The 18942-nt window shown below is 44.2% G+C and overlaps 1 protein-coding gene and 1 long non-coding RNA gene across 4 annotated transcripts; both read right to left on the reverse strand.

Annotated features, from left to right (window-relative positions):
• Positions 1–923: 923 nt before the first annotated feature.
• On the reverse strand, positions 924–14950 carry LACTB2 (lactamase beta 2). Of its 3 annotated transcripts, none has more exons than XM_081205113.1 (7): positions 14751–14950; positions 12654–12817; positions 10507–10633; positions 9878–10056; positions 8045–8193; positions 4751–4832; positions 924–1170 (listed from the first exon to the last, which is right to left on the reverse strand). In XM_081205113.1, the coding sequence occupies exons 1-7, from the start codon at positions 14804–14806 to the stop codon at positions 1127–1129; spliced, it is 801 nt and encodes a 266-aa protein (XP_081061239.1). In that variant the 5' UTR covers positions 14807–14950; the 3' UTR covers positions 924–1126. The 3 variants fall into 3 exon arrangements, with proteins under 3 accessions (XP_081061239.1, XP_081061238.1, XP_081061237.1); XM_081205112.1 differs by lacking the exon at positions 14751–14950 and adding an exon at positions 14344–14505 and having other exon boundaries at positions 12654–12814; XM_081205111.1 differs by lacking the exon at positions 14751–14950 and adding an exon at positions 14344–14505.
• On the reverse strand, positions 6483–7656 carry LOC308593203. The gene is made up of 2 exons (XR_014010843.1): positions 7527–7656; positions 6483–7480 (listed from the first exon to the last, which is right to left on the reverse strand). It is a non-coding gene; the product is annotated as an uncharacterized lncRNA (long non-coding RNA).
• Positions 14951–18942: the final 3992 nt, after the last annotated feature.

Genomic DNA, 18942 nt, shown 5'->3' on the forward strand with positions numbered 1-18942 from the left:
GATATCTAGATTTTGACTCTCTACATGTCTGCGTCCCATTTACTTTCCCTTAAGATTTTTCAGCTAAGAAACTTGCGGCTTGCTTGCCTCCAGCGGCATATCCGGAACAGACAAGCTGCTCAGTGCATCTGATTCCTCCTGTGTACAAAAGCAGGTGTTCCAACCCACCTGCACCCTCTCCATCACTTCACATGGCTGATATGAAGCTTGCACACCTGGACTAGTCCCCATCAAGCTTTCCCCAAACCAACACTACATGTATTCAACTGAGTTTGAAATGATACGGAACCATTACCACCATGTTACCTGCTAGCTTTTATGCATCTTTGTACAACCCTATATTCAGGGCCAGCCCACCTGTGAGGCAAGGTGAGGCAACCCTCTCAAGCAGCAGGATCCACAGAGCCAGCAGATCTGGCCTCCAAGGACTACACTGTCTATTGCCTCTGCCACAGTAGTAGCAACAGCTGCAACATGCTTCTTAGAGGCCAGATTTGCCACCTCCTTGGCAGCCCCCACAATGCCACCTCCACAGCAGTTTCTTGGTGAAAAGGAAGCACTGCTGGTCTCCATCTACCCTTCTTCCTGTTGCATATCTTCACACCCCACTTTGGCACCCACCTTGTGCTTCGTGTCAGGTGTCAAAATGTATTGGGCCAGCCCTGTCTAGTATGCAGTGTGTCCTTGCCCCCCCCCCCCAAATGCTTAACATTCTTTAAAAGTGGCGTGCTTAAATATTTATTTAAAGAATTTATTACCTCAATCGAAGAGATATACAACAATTTTTAAAAGAAAAAATCACCACAAATAAAAATAATTTACAATAGTTCTGCTGTTTCACAAAATAAGACCGTAGACATGCCATTATTTAGACAGGAAGGCCTGTATAATTAAGAAATTCTAGTTAAGAAAACACACAATAATTTATATGTGAATAATTGCACTTTATTCATTTTGCTGAAAAACAGAATTAAGTAACTTGGTCGAATTTTATGAATTTACTCTCGCTATGCTGAAGTACTCAAAATACCTTTTGCCAAGAAAAAAAATATTGTGTTGACAATGTGGTGCTTCTTTAGAGGGAGGGCACAAGAAGATCAGCCTCACACTTATTTTTGTGTTTTGTCTATAAACTGCTTTTCCATCTGAAGCTGGGAGAATTTTCATTTGCTGCAAAAGAAGAAGAAAATATTAAATAAGCTGGTATCTGAAAACATTACCATTTAAAACAAAAGTTTTTTGATGCAAGACGTTAAGCAGAAAGTGATTTACAAGCACAACTTTAATCTCAATTTTTTTCTGTTAGTATATTGCATCTTTCAAAGATTATCAATTTGGGAATATGATTTTTTAAAAAAACAGTAATCTGAATATTTTTTTTAAAGCCCATTAAAACTATTTGAATATTAGTGAGGCATTTAAGTATTTTGACAAGTTATCCTCTATTAATAAAGTTCCAAAATGCTGTTTTTCTAAATAGCAGGAAGCTTAACATTTACAGTTCAGAGATGTTCTATAATTATTTATGATCCAGTGAATTCTCTTGGGCTTTGTTTTGATGCAGTATGCCCATAACCTAGGACTGAGTTGCCAATGAAGGCAGCGGAGATGAAAAAGTAAAGGCAGCATTTCCCCCATTCCATTGCTGGGGCGAGGATGCCTTTGTAAGCACCCTTTTCCTTACTTGGGAGAGGAAGAGTGCTGGGGGTTTTTGTGCACAAACGTGTGTGTGTGTGTGTGTGTGTGTGTGTGTGTATATATATATATATATATATATATATATATGTAGGTTTTGGTGTCTTCGGGTGTCTTCCCGTGTAAGAGTTGGGGTGTCTAGGCGACGTTTCGACGAGGTCTCACTCGTCATCTTCAGGCTGGTGCTTTCGGCTTCTTGTTACTAGAACAGAGCAGGATCTCAGTGTTTGAGTTCCTATAAATACTGTTGAGGGGGTGTGGTGTATAGCCTCCAACGTTCTGGGCAGAGAGGAAGTTCCTAGGTTAATGTGCCTTTTCTTCTTTTGTTCATTAATTACTTGAGGGATATCTTGAGTGATTACTTGAGTGATATTCTGGGTACCACTTAGGAGGGTCATTAGGTGTGGATTAGTTGCTAAAGCTTTCGTGTCTTGACCTCTTGACCTTGTAAAGAGTTTTTCTGAGAAGATGGCTGTACTGCACTTAGTTGTGCTCTGGCTTGGCTTCGTGTATAGGGGCGAGCTGTGGTTTTGTGCCCTGTGCCAGCCAGATCTGTGTAGGGATTGCAGGGGGGTGCAGCATCCGGAGGTGCCACTATGGTTTGGCTACTGGATGGTGTCTGTAATTTATCTGTGGAGAGGGTCTGGGTTTGGGTCTGGTGTGGTTGATTGGAGATGGCGTTCTGTGTGCCTCTGGTTCTGGTGTCGGTTTTTGTGGGGAGGGCTAATTTCCAGATGTCTGGCAGGCGGGACGTGTCGTCACGCTTGTTCATGTTGTGAGGGTGTTTCTCTATCTCGATGGCTTCCATGATTATTCTCTTGTGGTGATGTTCCATGTTAAAGAGCAATTTGGAATCTGCAAAATTAATTTCGTGTCCTGTTTCTTTCATGTGTTGGTAAAGAGAGGAAGTTTTTTCTTCTTTTTTGACGGCATTCTTGTGTTCTGCGATATGTGCATTTATTCGTCTGTTTGTTTGTCCAATGTACGTGGCTGGGCAGACTTTGCAGGGTATTTCATAGACCCCTTGGTTTTCTAACTGGATTTTATCTTTTGGGTTTCTGAGGATATTGGCTATTTTTTGGTTGGTGCAAAAGGCTGTTTTGATATTGTGTTTATGGAGGATTTTGCTAATTTTATCTGTAGTGCCCTTGATATAAGGAAGGAGGGCCATGCCATTGTTTTCTTCAAAAAATTAAAATTAGCAAAATCCTCCATAAACACAATATCAAAACAGCCTTTTGCACCAACCAAAAAATAGCCAATATCCTCAGAAACCCAAAAGATAAAATCCAGTTAGAAAACCAAGGGGTCTATGAAATACCCTGCAAAGTCTGCCCAGCCACGTACATTGGACAAACAAACAGACGAATAAATGCACGTATCGCAGAACACAAGAATGCCGTCAAAAAAGAAGAAAAAACTTCCTCTCTTTACCAACACATGAAAGAAACAGGACACGAAATTAATTTTGCAGATTCCAAATTGCTCTTTAACATGGAACATCACCACAAGAGAATAATCATGGAAGCCATCGAGATAGAGAAACACCCTCACAACATGAACAAGCGTGACGACACGTCCCGCCTGCCAGACATCTGGAAATTAGCCCTCCCCACAAAAACCGACACCAGAACCAGAGGCACACAGAACGCCATCTCCAATCAACCACACCAGACCCAAACCCAGACCCTCTCCACAGATAAATTACAGACACCATCCAGTAGCCAAACCATAGTGGCACCTCCGGATGCTGCACCCCCCTGCAATCCCTACACAGATCTGGCTGGCACAGGGCACAAAACCACAGCTCGCCCCTATACACGAAGCCAAGCCAGAGCACAACTAAGTGCAGTACAGCCATCTTCTCAGAAAAACTCTTTACAAGGTCAAGAGGTCAAGACACGAAAGCTTTAGCAACTAATCCACACCTAATGACCCTCCTAAGTGGTACCCAGAATATCACTCAAGTAATCACTCAAGATATCCCTCAAGTAATTAATGAACAAAAGAAGAAAAGGCACATTAACCTAGGAACTTCCTCTCTGCCCAGAACGTTGGAGGCTATACACCACACCCCCTCAACAGTATTTATAGGAACTCAAACACTGAGATCCTGCTCTGTTCTAGTAACAAGAAGCCGAAAGCACCAGCCTGAAGATGACGAGTGAGACCTCGTCGAAACGTCGCCTAGACACCCCAACTCTTACACGGGAAGACACCCGAAGACACCAAAACCTACATTCCTGTACCCGTGAAAATCTACGAAAGCATATATATATATATATATATATATATGACTGCATTTGTGTGTGTGTGTGTGTGTGTGTTTGAAACAGAGTGCTGTGTGCCAGCATGTGCGGTGAGGATGCGTGTGAATGCTGGGGAGCAGGGAAGTGTGCTTGTGCCATCTGTATGGGTGGAGTGTGTATGTGTGCATGCGAGAAAACACTGAGCACACCCACTACTGGCATATGTCCCTCAGGAAGGTGACTGACAGTCATTGTAACCCTTGGGCTGAATACAGTTAGCCACCCCTGATTTAAATAAATAAAATATGTGTGTCCACAGTGTAGAACTATTCAAAAGGCTCTGTGCAGATCTGGGTCTCTGAATTCAAGCAAAAAAAATCATTTGGGAACAAAGAATTGTTGCATTAAAAACACCTTATTGGCATGATGGACAGCTATAGTATACAGTGGTACCTCTGGTTATGTACTTAATTCGTTCCAGAGAAACTGATCTTAACCTGAGGTACCACTTTAGCTAATGGGGCCTCCCGCTGCTGCCGCTCTGCTGGAGCACGATTTCTGTTCTCATCCTGAAGCAAAGTTCTTAACTCGAAGTATTATTTCTGGGTTAGTGGAGTCTATAACCTGAAGCGTATGTAACCTGAAGCGTCTGTAACCCGAGGTACCACTGTACAAGCATCCAATAGTACATTGCAGATCTACCTTCTGCCCACCCCTGGGCTTAGACACAGAAAAATTCTGGAAAACTGGATCATAAACATGCTGCTGGAATACAACAGATGTGGGTTAAAGACAAAGCCACTTACACACTTTCCCTTCTTTTTCTAGTTTCTTCAAGTGATGGCCGAGGTTAATCTCTGCAGCTCTATGCAAGTGTTCAGGTGTGTCCTAGAGAAAAAATAATTAAAAACACATGAACCACACGTTTAGGAAGCAGTCTTATATACACTATCTGTAAGGAAGTTCAACAGGGATAAAAAAAGAAGAGTCTTATTTCTGAGTTGAGATGTATAAGGTTGAACTGTTAAATGGCAACACTATTAAAATGGCATCTTGGTAATTTCATTTCAGTCAGGATTTTAAAAAGTCACACAAGCACTCTAATGCCAAGTTAAAGAACAGAACAGAGCCAAATGTTGAACTAATTAAAGCACTCTTGGGGGTTTCCATCTTCTTGACAAACAGATAAAGGAAAAAAAGTGGTATGACTGCAGTACCTATTCATATATTTATTAGCAGGGAAATAAAGAACTGCTTAGGCTCACACAAGAAGCTTGTGTTAGCCCAATGTAATTTTTGACATTTATTATTATTATTTAATATATATTCATACTCCGCCTTTTTCCCTGACAAGACTCAAGGCAGCTTCCAGGAAAAAAACAAGAACCGCTAAAAACACAGGAAAAATCCATAATTAAAATTAAAATACAACAGAATTAAAATTATATACAAATATAAAATATGTTTAAAACATACCAATAATTATAATAAAAACAGCACGACAACAGCCCTTTGGTTAAAAGCAGTCAAGTCCCAAAGGCCTGTTGAAAGAAATACTTCACCTGCCAACATGGACAGCAAGGAGGGAGCCAGTCTAGCTTCTTTAGGGAGGGAGTTCCAAAGTCTGGGAGCAGCCACTGAGAAGGCCATTTTTTATATCCCTACCAAATGTGCTTGTGAGGGTGGTAAGACCAAGAGATGGGCCTCCCTGTAATGTTTCAAAACCTAGGCAGGTTTGTATGAGAAAATACGGTCTTTCAGATAGCTTGGACCTCAGCTGTGTAGGGCTTTATAGGTCATTTCCAACGTTCTGAATTGTGCCTGGAAACAGACCAGTAGCCAGTGAAGCTGTTGTATCAAGGGAGTCATATGCTGCCTATAACCAGCCCCAGTCAACAATATGGCTGCAGCTCTTTGACTCCATTGAAGTTCTGAGCACTTTTCAAAGCCAGCCCCACAAAGAGCACGTTAACAGTAATCCAAACAGGATATAGCTAAGGCATGTGTCACTGTGGCCAAATCAGACATCTTTTCTCCGAATAACTCCTCCCCACACCAGATTACGAACTACTATTTAAATATTTCCCTCAGTTTCAGAAGCAGTAAGCGATCAAGCACTGGGGAGATGGGCAGATATAAAGAACCAAACACAAACCTGAAGCCTCCTTGGACTCACAGAATAAATTACACCATTATTTGGATTTGGGCTATTGTCATTATATTTTTACTCCAGCTTCCCCCGCAATATCTGGTAATCACATGTATTATTATTATTTTATTTTACAGACTTGTGTGTGTTCATAGTATTAAGTACATGAGCGCCTTCATCATATTAATGTTACTGTCCTCAAGCAGCCTGTGTGTGAGAGAAAGAGAAAGAGAAAGAGAGAGAACTGTGCAAATGTATTCTTCCCATAATTATAGTTATCATATAAAAAACACCGCTGAGCTTCTGCTTTTCTTCCCTGGCCAACTGGTAGTGGACAACAGACTAGGGATTGCTTGATATTGTGTTATTGTTTTTATTTTGAATATATATATATATATATATATTGTGGTTTTATATTTTGATTTTGTTCTGTGATCTGCCCTGAGACCTCCAGGTACAGGGTGGTAAGTAAGTAAGTAAGTAAGTAAGTAAGTAAGTAAGTAAATAAATAAAGGGTCCTAGGCTGGGCTGCATGAATCCCAAACCGGAATTAAGATTGCCAGAAGAAATATCAACAACCTCAGATATGCAGATGACACAACCTTGATGGCAGAAAGAACCTTTTAATGAGGGTGAAAGAGGAGAGCACAAAATATGGTCTGAAGCTCAACATCAAAAAACGAAGATCATGGCCACTGGTCCCATCACCTCCTGGCAAATAGAAGGGGAAGAAATGGAGGCAGTGAGAGATTTTACTTTCTTGGGCTCCATGATCACTGCAGATGGTGACAGCAGCCACGAAATTAAAAGACGCCTGCTTCTTGGGAGAAAAGCAATGACAAACCTAGACAGCATCTTAAAAATCAGAGACATCACCTTGCCAACAAAGGTCCATATAGTTAAAGCTATGGTTTTCCCAGTAGTGATGTATGGAAGTGAGAGCTGGACCATAAAGAAGGCTGATCGCTGAAGAATTGATGCTTTTGAATTGTGGTGCTGGAGGAGACTCTTGAGAGTCCCATGGACTGCAAGAAGATCAAACCTATCCATTCTGAAGGAAATCAGCCCTGAGTGCTCACTGGAAGGACAGATCCTGAAGCTGAGGCTCCAATACTTTGGCCACCTCCTGAGAAGAGAAGACTCCCTGGAAAAGACCCTGATGTTGGGAAAGATTGAGGGCACAAGAAGAAGGGGACAACAGAGGATGAGATGGTTGGATAGTGTTCTCGAAGCTACCAGCGTGAGTCTGACCAAACTGCGGGAGGCAGTGGAAGACAGGAGTGCCTGACGTGCTCTGGTCCATGGGGTCACGAAGAGTCGGACACGACTAAACAACAGCAAGTTCATATGCTTTGTATGTGGAAAGTCCAGGTTGAACCCCTGGCATCTCCAGTTAGGATTGAGAAAAAACCCTGCCTGAAGGTCTTGAATACCATTGTTGCTCTGTGTAGACAACCCTGAGCTAGATGGACCAACAATCTTAACTAGAGATGAGGCAGCTTCTGTGTCCCTAATATTTTTGCTGGTGTATCAGCTTAGGAAGCCTTGATCACATAGCAGCAATACCAGCATATTGTACAAATTGCATTTCCATGCTGCATCTTATATGCTTTTGCATATGTGACATATTCTTTATCGTTTAGCATTTTGTATGTTTAAAATGCAAGAGTTTGAAGATCTGCTTTTCCTGAAGAGGGTCTGCCAAAATAATTTTAGTTCTGGGGAAAGAAGGAAATTGATGAAATTCTTAATGTCCCAACAAAAACAAGAAAGTTTAGATACAGGACAGCTTCCAATTTGCCTTGCTACAGTGAACACATACACATGTCACTTTTTCCTTGTCATAGAAACTACGATGTTTGTGAACCATTCATTTTATTGTGACTGCTTCTACTAGCGAAATTAAACATCTTATTCCTAATTCAAAAGTAAGAGTAAGCTAGACAGCTACCTTGTATACCAGTTTCACAAGTTCCTCTGTTGTAAGAGATTTCTCAGCATTCTCTTTCAATACATTGAGGATTTGCTGTTCCCGTGCATTTCGGTGAGAAATGTACTCTTGAATTTTAGCTCTTGCCCCTTTTATTACTGGGCCATGTCCTGTAAGGGGAAAAAAGGGTTAATATAGAAAAACTACAACAACAATACACGCTTACAATCTCTACTTCTGCTGCAGTATTTGTTATGATGATGTTCAAAGCAAGTGGAATAGGTGTCACGTATGGTTCCAGTATCTTCTGATTTTGCTGCATGTCTGCACCAGTAAGTTTAGAGGTATTATTACTTTCTCACCCTAGCAGTTGCATTAGATCACCACAACACTAAAATTTTGAAACAAACAAACAAACAAAAAACAGTTTAAGAGCAAAGCCTTTACGTTAATATTACTATGATTTCCAGTTTAGGTTGGCATCAGACAAAGACGTATTCAGAGCAGACTCACTGAAACCATGCCTATTGATCTCAACAGGCCCACTTCCGAGTTTATCAGATACCACCCCATATCTTTAACATCTCTATTATAGTCACTTTTAAGCACTGAACCCTGAATACAGTTAGGTCAAATGTGAAGAAAAATGTTGGCCCTCTAGTGGCCAAAGGACTTTTCACAACTCAGACCATTAGTACACACCTACCCTAGGAAATGGTCATGTGCTATCTATGTATGTGGCAATTTGCAAAGAACAGGTATAGCCAATTCCTACCTCAATGGATTTATCAAGTAAAATAAACACTGAGAGACAAAAGAAGAAGCGAGGGGGTAGCAGAGGTATCAGTAGGTTGAGGAATAGTATGTGATTACTTAAATTGCACATATTTTGGCTTAGTTATGTAGTGTGAGGCTTCCTGCAACAGGTGAATCTCAAGGAGGGACTTAAGGGAAGTGATTGCACGAAGGCATCTTGGGAGGCAGTTCTAGTCATAAGGGGCATCAAAGGAAAAGGACAAAGTAGTTGCAGCGATCAGGAGCTCTCTAGACAGCTGAAGGTATCAGGCATCTGGTTGGCCACCAAGAGAACAGGATGCTTGGCCTGATCCAGCAGGCTCTTCTTTCATTCAGTATGACATTTTGTCATCAGTAGTTTGAGCACTGCAGAGATTCCAAAGGTAGGTATTAGCCAACAAAAAAGTGATCAAAACACACCAAATCAGTCTGTGTCCATATGTTTCATTCAACAAGGATTCACAGAGAGATGGCACCACAGTGCATCTTCTCCTTTGGGCAGTTATATTTTATGTAGCCTCTCAATAATTTTCAATAGATTCTAGGAAACTATGGGCGGTATCCAACAAAGTAGTTCTGATAGCACAAGGATTTCCATTTGCCAAGAGTGTTGGGGAGAAACCCAGAACAAATTTAGGGAATGAGAGGAGAGGGAATGCACAGCTGGAAGCCCTTGTGCTAATGGGACTATTTCACTGCATACTGCCCTAAATGATTTGCAATAAGGCCCATAAATCAAGGATGCACTCTGGCAACATACAAGGCTTTTTAAAAAATCAAATGTAGTGCAAGTTCAGGCTGCAATTTCAGCTTATTATGAATAGGAAAGCTAAAGCATCACAAAACACATTGTAAACAGGATTCAAGAGACACAGGAGACCTTCTCTATGCTTGCTGTAACCTGCCATGAAAGGACAACAATCAACAGAAGGATCAGAGAGCTCTGGTGATAAAAAGCAAGGCATTAGGGATTTTGAACAGCAGTTCTAGTCATAAGAACTGTACCAGAGGAGGTCAAGAAGTGATGTGTTCTGAATTCAGGTCAAATGTGGAACTAACCAGGGTAAATTAAGTCAGCTTTCACTTCTAGTAGCTTTTCCAACGATTTCATGTAATCATAAAGGTCTTCAAAGACTGCTGTTCCTTCTCCTAAAATGCAGTCACCAGAAAATATAGCATTTTCTTCTAGGAGATGTAAAGCCATGTGGTCATCTGTATGTCCAGGGGTATATAATACCCTGCAGATTGACAAAAGAAGATTATTAAACGCATATCTGACCTTTCCACAATGGAGCCATCAAGGCATCCGACAACAAATACAAATACATATAAAAAGCATGAAACATATGAAGCGTTAAGAATCTGTGGTAGAGTTAAAACCACTTGAATAAGGCAAAGTCCTGTCTAAACATGAATTTTCATTTGTCTGTGGAAGATTAACAGAGACAGGCTTGTGTTCCTGCTAAAGGCACTTGTGATGTTTGTGGGACTTGGAAAAGCAGCCTTCCTGAAGATCCAAGAACCCAGACAGGTTTGGGTCCAATCCAATCCCACAGATACACACAATTTCCCAAAATATATAGTAGATAATACCATGATAAAATACATAATTGCGCCAATATTAAAAATCTTGCACATGAAAGAGAAAATCTTCATACAGTGGTCAATGTGCAGAAGTTATCAGTTACCTCAGAGTAGCTCCCTCTGTCTTTAAAATATCTCCATCTCTAAGGTATGTATACTTTTGCTTTCCTTCTCCTATTATTTCTTCAGAGTGTGGGTTACGTGGAAGTTTGCTTATGCAGTACTCAGAAGCTAGTTTTGAAAAGAAATGTGGCATTAAATATGTTTTAGAAGCAGCTTAGTCACACATTATTTAAAATTTCCTGAAAAATCACAATATCTTAGTTTTTAAACACAAAAATAAAAAAGCAGCATTACTTTATTTTACATGTTGTAACATTGCTCCCAAAAGTGCATACTGACATTGTTTTACACATATATGTCATATAAATTGCTCTTAAGACATGAATGAAAAGATTCTGGAGTGACATAAGGATAAAGTGTGCACCACCAAATGCTTATAGGAGGAGAGGCAAATGAGTCATAGGACCTGGGCTAACATTAGCACAAGGCAATGGGCTGATCTAGGTATGAAACATGACTGCTTTTGTTTAGATGCTTGGGCCAATAACCCAGAGTCCGGTGTGTTTAGGAGACTCTTGCTCTCTTTAATGGAAAGGCAGACTGCTTCATCTCCCAATGGTGCATGTTCTGTAGCTTCCTGCTGAAGTCCTGTAACTTTTCATATCACTCAGGCCTCTTCAGACTGGGGCTGGTTTTTGCAAGTGTATTCTGTAACACGTCATTGACTCAGTCATAGTGCATCAGTGATGGATTTACACTGGATCAGCCACACATCATTCCAATTTGCTAGTTGTTCTGCAGTGCTTCCCAGACACATAATTGCTGTCTGTAGGGGCACTCTTGCACGACAGCACAACAAACACTAGAATAGGATTTTGGCAGGAATCTACAGGACATACACCGATTCCAAGTGAAGCAGTTTGACCACCTCAGAACTTTTGCAGAAGCAAACAGTACTGAAAGCAGGATTGCATACAATTATCCTGGTACCATCATGAACGTAGATCAGGAATGCACAACAGAAAGAGCATCTGGAGAGACCCCAAATGTTCCCCACAGATGGCAATAATGCAGTAATGCTTGGGAACCATTGAAGAACTACTAATGAAATTATGTGTGGACTAATGCACTATGACCCTGTCAATGACATATTGCAAAAAGACACCTGTGAAAAACTCCACCAATCTCGAAGGGCCCTTGCCTTCCATGCACCCACACTGTCTCTTAGTTTTTTCTTCTTCTTCTGCAGGTTAGGAGTAATGTTAAAACTAATGGCAACTTGGCGGCCATAACGACCAAGCAATGCCCTGCCAACAAGCTGCCCTATACACTTTACATTTTGGTTGAAAAGAATGGCATACATTTGGTAGTGATGGGTTGACAGATAAAGGATGTAGACGCACACACCCTTAGTTGCCCAGGGCAACTTTCTATACCATTATGATGCTAACAAGAGAAACAGTTTTTATGAGTAAGCATGCAAAGAAATGGCTTTGCAAGAGGTCTGGCCAATTTAAAATGCGCAAGTTAAATTTCCTGACTTTATAAGCATAGCAAAGCAGTCTTGTTTTCACTTCATGAGCTGTTTCCCATGAAACGTACTGAAACAATTAACAATAAAACATTAACAATAAACACATACAGTTAAACCTCAGAACTCGAACGACTCCACTGCCCGAATGCCAAAAACCCGGAAGTAAGTGTTCCGGTTTTCAAACAATCCTCGGAATTCGAACGTCCAAAGCGGCTTCCGTTTGAGTGCAAGAAGCTATTGCAACCAATTGGAAGCTGCACCTTGGAACTCAAACGTTTCAGAAGTCAAACGGTCTTCTGGAACAGATTACATTCAAGTTCTGAGGTTTGACTGTATTAAAAAAACAATTACAAATAGCTACACAGACTAATGTACTTTAAAATGCAAAAACAGTTACCTTGCTGGTTTTACTTATAGCCTGTGAAGTAAACAATCAACTATGTAGAAGTTAGTTGCCAGCATTCAGTCTTTACCAGCAAGAATTTTATTAGACACTGGTATACAAGCCTTCAAATGTTCTTCCTACTTTATCTTTCTGCTGTTTAACAGTATTTAATGTCAGATTAAAGTACTGAAAAACAGCTTGGATACATTTTGTATAAAAACCAGAATACAGACATTTTAGACAACAACAAAAATAATGAAACTGCTTACTAGTGGGAAAGTTTTTACAAATATCAGATATGCCTCCTGTGTGATCTTGGTGCCAGTGTGTTACTAAGATTTCCTGGATTGAGATGCTGAATTCGTTGAACGCTTGTTTCAAACAGCCAATATATTCAGGGACAGCTGGTTCTCCTGTATCAATAAGGATCCTTCTGTATTAAAGACAGAATCACCCCCCCCCCCAAAAGACACCATAACTGGAAAAGTCAAAGCACAATTAATAGAAAAGTAAGGTTGGATCCTAGTACAAAATGTCTGTGACATGGAAAGCAACATTTTCTTACTCCAGAACATCACTGCATCCTTACACAAGTGGGAATCCTGATGGATCATTTCTCAAAAATAAAGAAAGGTTCCCTCTTCTCACTTGGCAGGTCTTCTGCCTTTTTCACAACACCTGCAGCTGCTTTACATCTAATGACACCCTTTATCTCAGTCCTCAGCGCATCTTGGCTGCAAGTCCTGAAATACCTGCTCCTTGCCCTGTAAGCCTTTTCTTACCTGGCCTGGGAAGGCAGGGCCCAGACTGACTCCAGCTACCAAAGATGAGGCTGCTGACCAGACTCTTGGGCTGCGATGTTGTTTGGGGTTTTTTGTTGCGGTGTGTGTGTGTGTGCGCGCGCTGTTACTGTTTTTTTTGGTACAGTATCTTTATTTGAGATCTTGTCCTGGTTTATGTGGTAACTCTTCAGTTTGGTGGAATATTTTTTATTGTTTTGTTTGTTTATGACCACTTTTGTTATGTTGCAGTTATGCATTCTTTTCATGTTGAAAGCCACCACCTTGATAATGGTTTGAACAGTGGAAAGGCAGCATACAAATAAAATGATGCCTGTCAGTATTCACTGACTGGCAGCAGCAGCAGAGATCTCATTGTGGATCTTTCCTAATCCTACCTGGAGATGCCTGAGGTTTGAACCTTGGACCTTCTGCAGGCAGTGCATGCGCCGTACCAACTGAACTCGTGAAACATGGGGGGCTCACTACATAAATGTGTGTGTGTGTGTGTGTGTGTGTGTGTGTGTGTGTATTTATGCGCTCACAAAGGTATGTATGTGTGGGTGGTGCTGTGGTGTAAACCACTGAGCCTCTTGGGCTTGCCGATCAGAAGGTCGGCAGTTCGAATCCCGCAACGGGTGAGCTCCCGTTGTTCTGTCCCAGCTCCTGCCAACCTAGCAGTTCAAAAGCACATCAGTGCAAGTAGATAAATAAGTACCGCTGCAGTGGGAAGGTAAACTGTGTTTTTGTGTGGTTTCTGTCACGGTATTCCGTTGCGCCAGAAGCAGTTTGGTCACGCTGGCCACACGACCCAGAAAGCTGTCTGTGGACAAACGCCGGCTCCCTCGGCCTGAAGTGAGATGAGTGCTGCACCCCATAGTTGCCTTTGACTGGACTTAACCATCCAGGGGTCCTTTACCTTTACCTTTTTACCTTATGTGCTCACACAAACACACATGTATATGTACAGATACACACACACGCCTACTCTGGTGAGGAAGAATCCCCACCTGTTGAATTTCTGCCTGCCTATGCAGCTATTACGGGCAAAGGATGCCCTGCCCATGAAACAGTTATCCGAAGCCAGCTCCAAATCGCTACTTTAGCACCAGGGCAAAAGGGAACTATAAGCCACTCTCTTCCGCTTCTCCTGGGGAGGCCGGCGGGGGCTGCTACGTACCTGGGGCCGGTCCCTACCAGGTAGGTGTTGGTGCCCTGCAAGGTCATCGGCCCCGGGTTGCAGCCCAGCACGCGGACCACCCGCGACGACAGCCTCTCCACCCGCGGCAGCACAGACACCATCTTCGCGGCGGGGCTTCTTCCAGCGGCTGAGCGGCCGAAACGTAGAGATAGGAATTCTGCAGAGGTGCTACCGCTAAAGAAACAGCTTCCTGGTTAGCTCCGACACTACTTCCCACCCGCCTCCCTGGGCAGGAGTGAGAGCTTATAAGAACCCCCTGGGTTTTAGGGTAGATGTGATGTGTGTGTGTGTGTGTGTGTGTGTGTGTGTGTGTGTGTCTAACGCCCAGAAAGAGAAAAAGCAGCTGCATGTTCATGCACTTTCAAAACGCAGGCTTTCTTACGAACCTTGTTTTCCTCCCAAAGCGTTTGAGCGTTTTAGAGATTGCAGCTAATATCGCCATATACTTGGAGAACGGGGAGATGTGGCGGAGATAAAGCGGCTTTTGACAGCCCCTGCAGTGTAGGGCAGCATATATTGTAGGTTAGAGGTGGGGCTGGTTTGGATTTCCCATCCAAAAGTCGCTGACACAAAACTCTTCTCAGAGCGCAGGAAAGATCAGGCGAGCAACGTCCCGCGCGGAATAAGAAGACCTAAGTTGGAGCACGAATCCTATCTTCTTTGTTGTTTTCATTCGTGAGGGGGAGGAGGGAAGGGAGATGATAACAGGTACCGCTAAAATCCTAAATTTTTCTGTCACTTCAGCTCTGACGGTGAACAAAAATGGCGTCGAAAACTAACTCGGAAGCTGGCCACTCCGTGTGAGTCTCTAAACTCGAGTCCCGGCACAAACCGCTTCTCCCAGCGGGGTTTGTTTACAGTCACACGCTTGACAGAACGGGGCGTTCTAAGTAACGCGCTGGATTTAACTGCGTGCAGTTAGCGTGGGTATTTTTAAATTTATTTTTGCCCGTTTCCTTAAATGTGCCTCTCTTTCTCCCCTCTCCTCTCCCAAGAGCAATACATAACGCTGCTCCACTGAACCGGGAAAGCAAGGAAAAATATGATTACGCTTAAATTACTCCAGAATTAATGTCTGGAGATTTAGCTGTAGCAAAACAGCAAGGAGTCTGGTGGCACCTTAAAGACTTAAGACTCGTTGTTTTTCCATTGTTGTAGATTGCAGGTTTTGCCCTGGGAATGTTTCTGAATCTAGGAACAAATTAACTTTTCCAGAGTCAACAACGGACTTTGCTAACAACGAATGCTTAGGAAAGGGTTGAAAGCTGCTTTAATATTAACAGAAATGTATTTCACTAATGAGACGCTGGAAAAGGCCACACATTTTGTTTTGTGAACCGAAGCTGCTCTTGATGACACTGACAAAATAAGACTAAACAGGTCCCAGCAGGGTCAGTCAGTGTCTGGATGGGTGAGCATCTGAAGCCACATTTATGCTGCCTTATCTTCCACAACGGAAGAAAGGCGGACTGTTAAGTTGTGGGTGAACATATCAGATGACACAGCAATTCTTCAAACAGCTCTTGTTTATTCACAGGCCAGAAAAGAACTGAACAGAAAGGTTCAGCCAGCCTGCTTATATAGAGCAGTGTTTCCCAACCTTTTTTGGGCAAAGGCACACTTGTTTCATGAAAAAAATCTCGAGGCACACCACCATTACAGCCCCGTGACGTCAGCGCGCAGCGTCACGCCGGGAGGGACATGAATCGCTAGCAAATTACATAATCACCTCCTTGAGGGCTGGCTCATCTTCTCCGAAGGCAGAACCCCATTAATTAACAGCACAGACTCACACCATAGCCAAGACGAGGGGGGAAAACCTCAGTCATGCACAGTCATGCACATGTGGGGGCTAAATGAGGACGAAGACCGGGCAGAGAGCAGGGTTCAAATCACCCCACCTGGCCAGGACAATCCCTGGGTGCTCCCTTGGGCCACTCGCCTGACCCACCTCGCAGGGCTGTTGTTGCGAGGATAACACGGGGAGAACCACGCGCGCCCCCGGGAGCTCCTTGGAGGAGAAAGCGGGCGATGAATGCAATGCACGAAATATATGAGAGGCGACCAGGTTTTGCAGGTGAGGGGCCCCCGCCAGCCTCCGCTTCCAACACCCGGCGCAACGACGCCGAAGTTTCCCCCCGGGCTCGGCTCGGGGAGCAGCGCTGCTCCCCCCCGGCTCCCCTTTGCCCTCCCGGCTCTCTCTGCCGCCCACTGGGGACCCCCCTCACCTGCCAAGTCTGGAGCGCCGGTGGAAGTTGCATGCATGCATGCAGGGCGCCGCGTTGCCATTGCATTGCACTGCACTCCATGCAACACCTGCACGCATGCATTGCCTTGCACGCCCGCCAAGGGGTCTCCCCGCGGTCCGATGCGTCCCCTCCGGCGCGGATGCAGCATTGCAAAAATAACCCCCCCCCGACGCAGCCCTACCTGGGGGGCAGCCTCCGCCTCCGCCGCTCCGCCTCCGCGGGGATCCCCGGGCTCCATCCTGCCGCCCGATCTCCGCGGGGGCGCAGGCAGGCTGCGCGGGGTCTGCGCGGAAGAGCCCCTGCCCGCCCGGCCGCCGCCGCTGCGCTCATTCCATGGCCGGGAGAAGAGCGCTTCAAACAAAACGCCCGGCCCGCCAGGCCACACTGGGAAACGTAGTTTGCGCACCCTGCGCGGGCGCGGAGCCCAAGGGCGAGGGGACTACGGATCCCGGCAGCCCCCGTGCCAGGAACGGAGGGGGAGAGGCCGGGTGCAGAGATGGAGGGACGGGTGGGCGAGCGAGTGAGTGAGTGGCAGCCGCCAAGCCTTGGCCGAGAGCCAGGAAGGGCCTCCCCAGAGGAGGAGGAGGGAGGCGCAGAGCGGGAGGGAGGGAGGGAACCCCAGGGGTCATCTAGTGACGGCGCCCCAATCAAAAATTTGACTCAAAAAAAAAAAATCTTTCGAATTTTTTAATTTTTCCCGCGGCACACCAGGCAACATCTCGCGGCACACTAGTGTGCCGCGGAACAGTGGTTGGGAAACACTGATATAGAGCTCCACTACAATGCAACAGTAACCACTTTCTGTAACTATCCAATCACTGAACGTCACTTTCAATCCCTTATTTGCATATGTGGACCTGAGTGAAAACTACAGTATCCCCCTGCTGGCCCAGGGTGAGAACTTCAGTACATAACATGGACTATAAATGTAATAAACAAGCCAACTAGCCAGCCAGCCAACAAACAACCTCCTAGGGGCCCAAGTCAGATAGCAACAATGAAGAAAACCCATTTGGCTGTTATAAAGAAAGCAACACAAAGTGCATTGGTGAGCTGCTTGCTGCCATTGACAAAAGTAATGAATAATGCTACCGGCCAACATCGAGAGTAGCCCCATTATCTTCACTAACAGGGAATGATGTATTCAGGCTGTCACCACTGACAAAGCCTTGTCTCTTGTGTAGATTTATCTGAGTGGGTGGAACAGAGAACAAACCGTCTGCTGCTGATCTTAAAGTCCAGGCAGGTTCATGTGCCGATACAAGATTAGATATGAGAAGGCAGGAAGATTCTGTCTCCTGAATAAGGGTTGCCTTCCTTCCATTACCCTCTCACTTTATGATTTTCAGGCAGCCTATGCTAACTTCTGCTTCGGCTGTGTGTACACTATACATTTAAAGCAAATGGCTTCCCCCGAAGAATCCTAGGAGCTGGAGCTTGCTGCTCTCACAGAGCTCCAGTTCACAGCATCAGTAACAAATTACAGCTTCCAGGATTCTTTGAGTGGGGAGAGACATGTTCTCTGAATGTACTCTGAATGGTGTATACACAGACATGGACTGAAGCACTTGTGTACATGCTGATGGCAGGTGTGAACTTAGCTTGAATCAGCTTTTGGAATGCCACTGCTGAGTTGTTGAGCATTGCTTTCCAAGGATTTGATGGAGGCATGCAATGATCTGGACCAGGTTGACGATTGTGCATGCCAGCAGCCTTCATATAACCCCCTTATTGTTCAATCACATGACTAGAAATTAGCACAGGCTAACTGGAAATCACAATTGTTCTCGGCCTTCCCCCCCCACCAGTCCCGCAAGCTCGGGGAGCAGCGGAAAGGCTGTGTGCAGCCCTTCCACTGCTCCCCGACCTGCTCTTTGGGTCGAGCAGCTCTGGGGTAGCCCAGGAAGCCTCCGCAGGGCAGTGGGGAGCCTTCATCCCGCTGCCCTGGGGAGGCTTCGCGCGGCTATCCCTGGCTTTTGCGGGAGGTGGGGGAAGGGTCAGAGTGAGGCTCTCTCACTTCCCCCACCTCCCACAAAAGCCCCCCAAAGCCACATTTTTCCCCTCTTTAATTCCCCCCCCCCAAAAGCAGGTGCGCCTTATGGTCAGGTGCGCCTTATGGTGCGAAAAATACGGTAAATAAATGTTCATAGATCTACAAGGCAAACACAAACATAAGTATATAAACCATGTGTCTGAAATACAGGAGTACAGGAGAACAATCCTGAAGCCATTTTGACTCTCCCAAATTGACCTCAAATATTTCTCTGCAAGGAGGAAGGAAATGGGAATTGCTTTCCAATTGTCTTTGGAAGGTAGAGGCTTACACCTC

The sequence above is a fragment of the Podarcis bocagei genome (genome assembly GCF_964188305.1).
Source record: "Podarcis bocagei genome assembly, chromosome: 8".
NCBI lineage: Eukaryota > Metazoa > Chordata > Lepidosauria > Squamata > Lacertidae > Podarcis > Podarcis bocagei.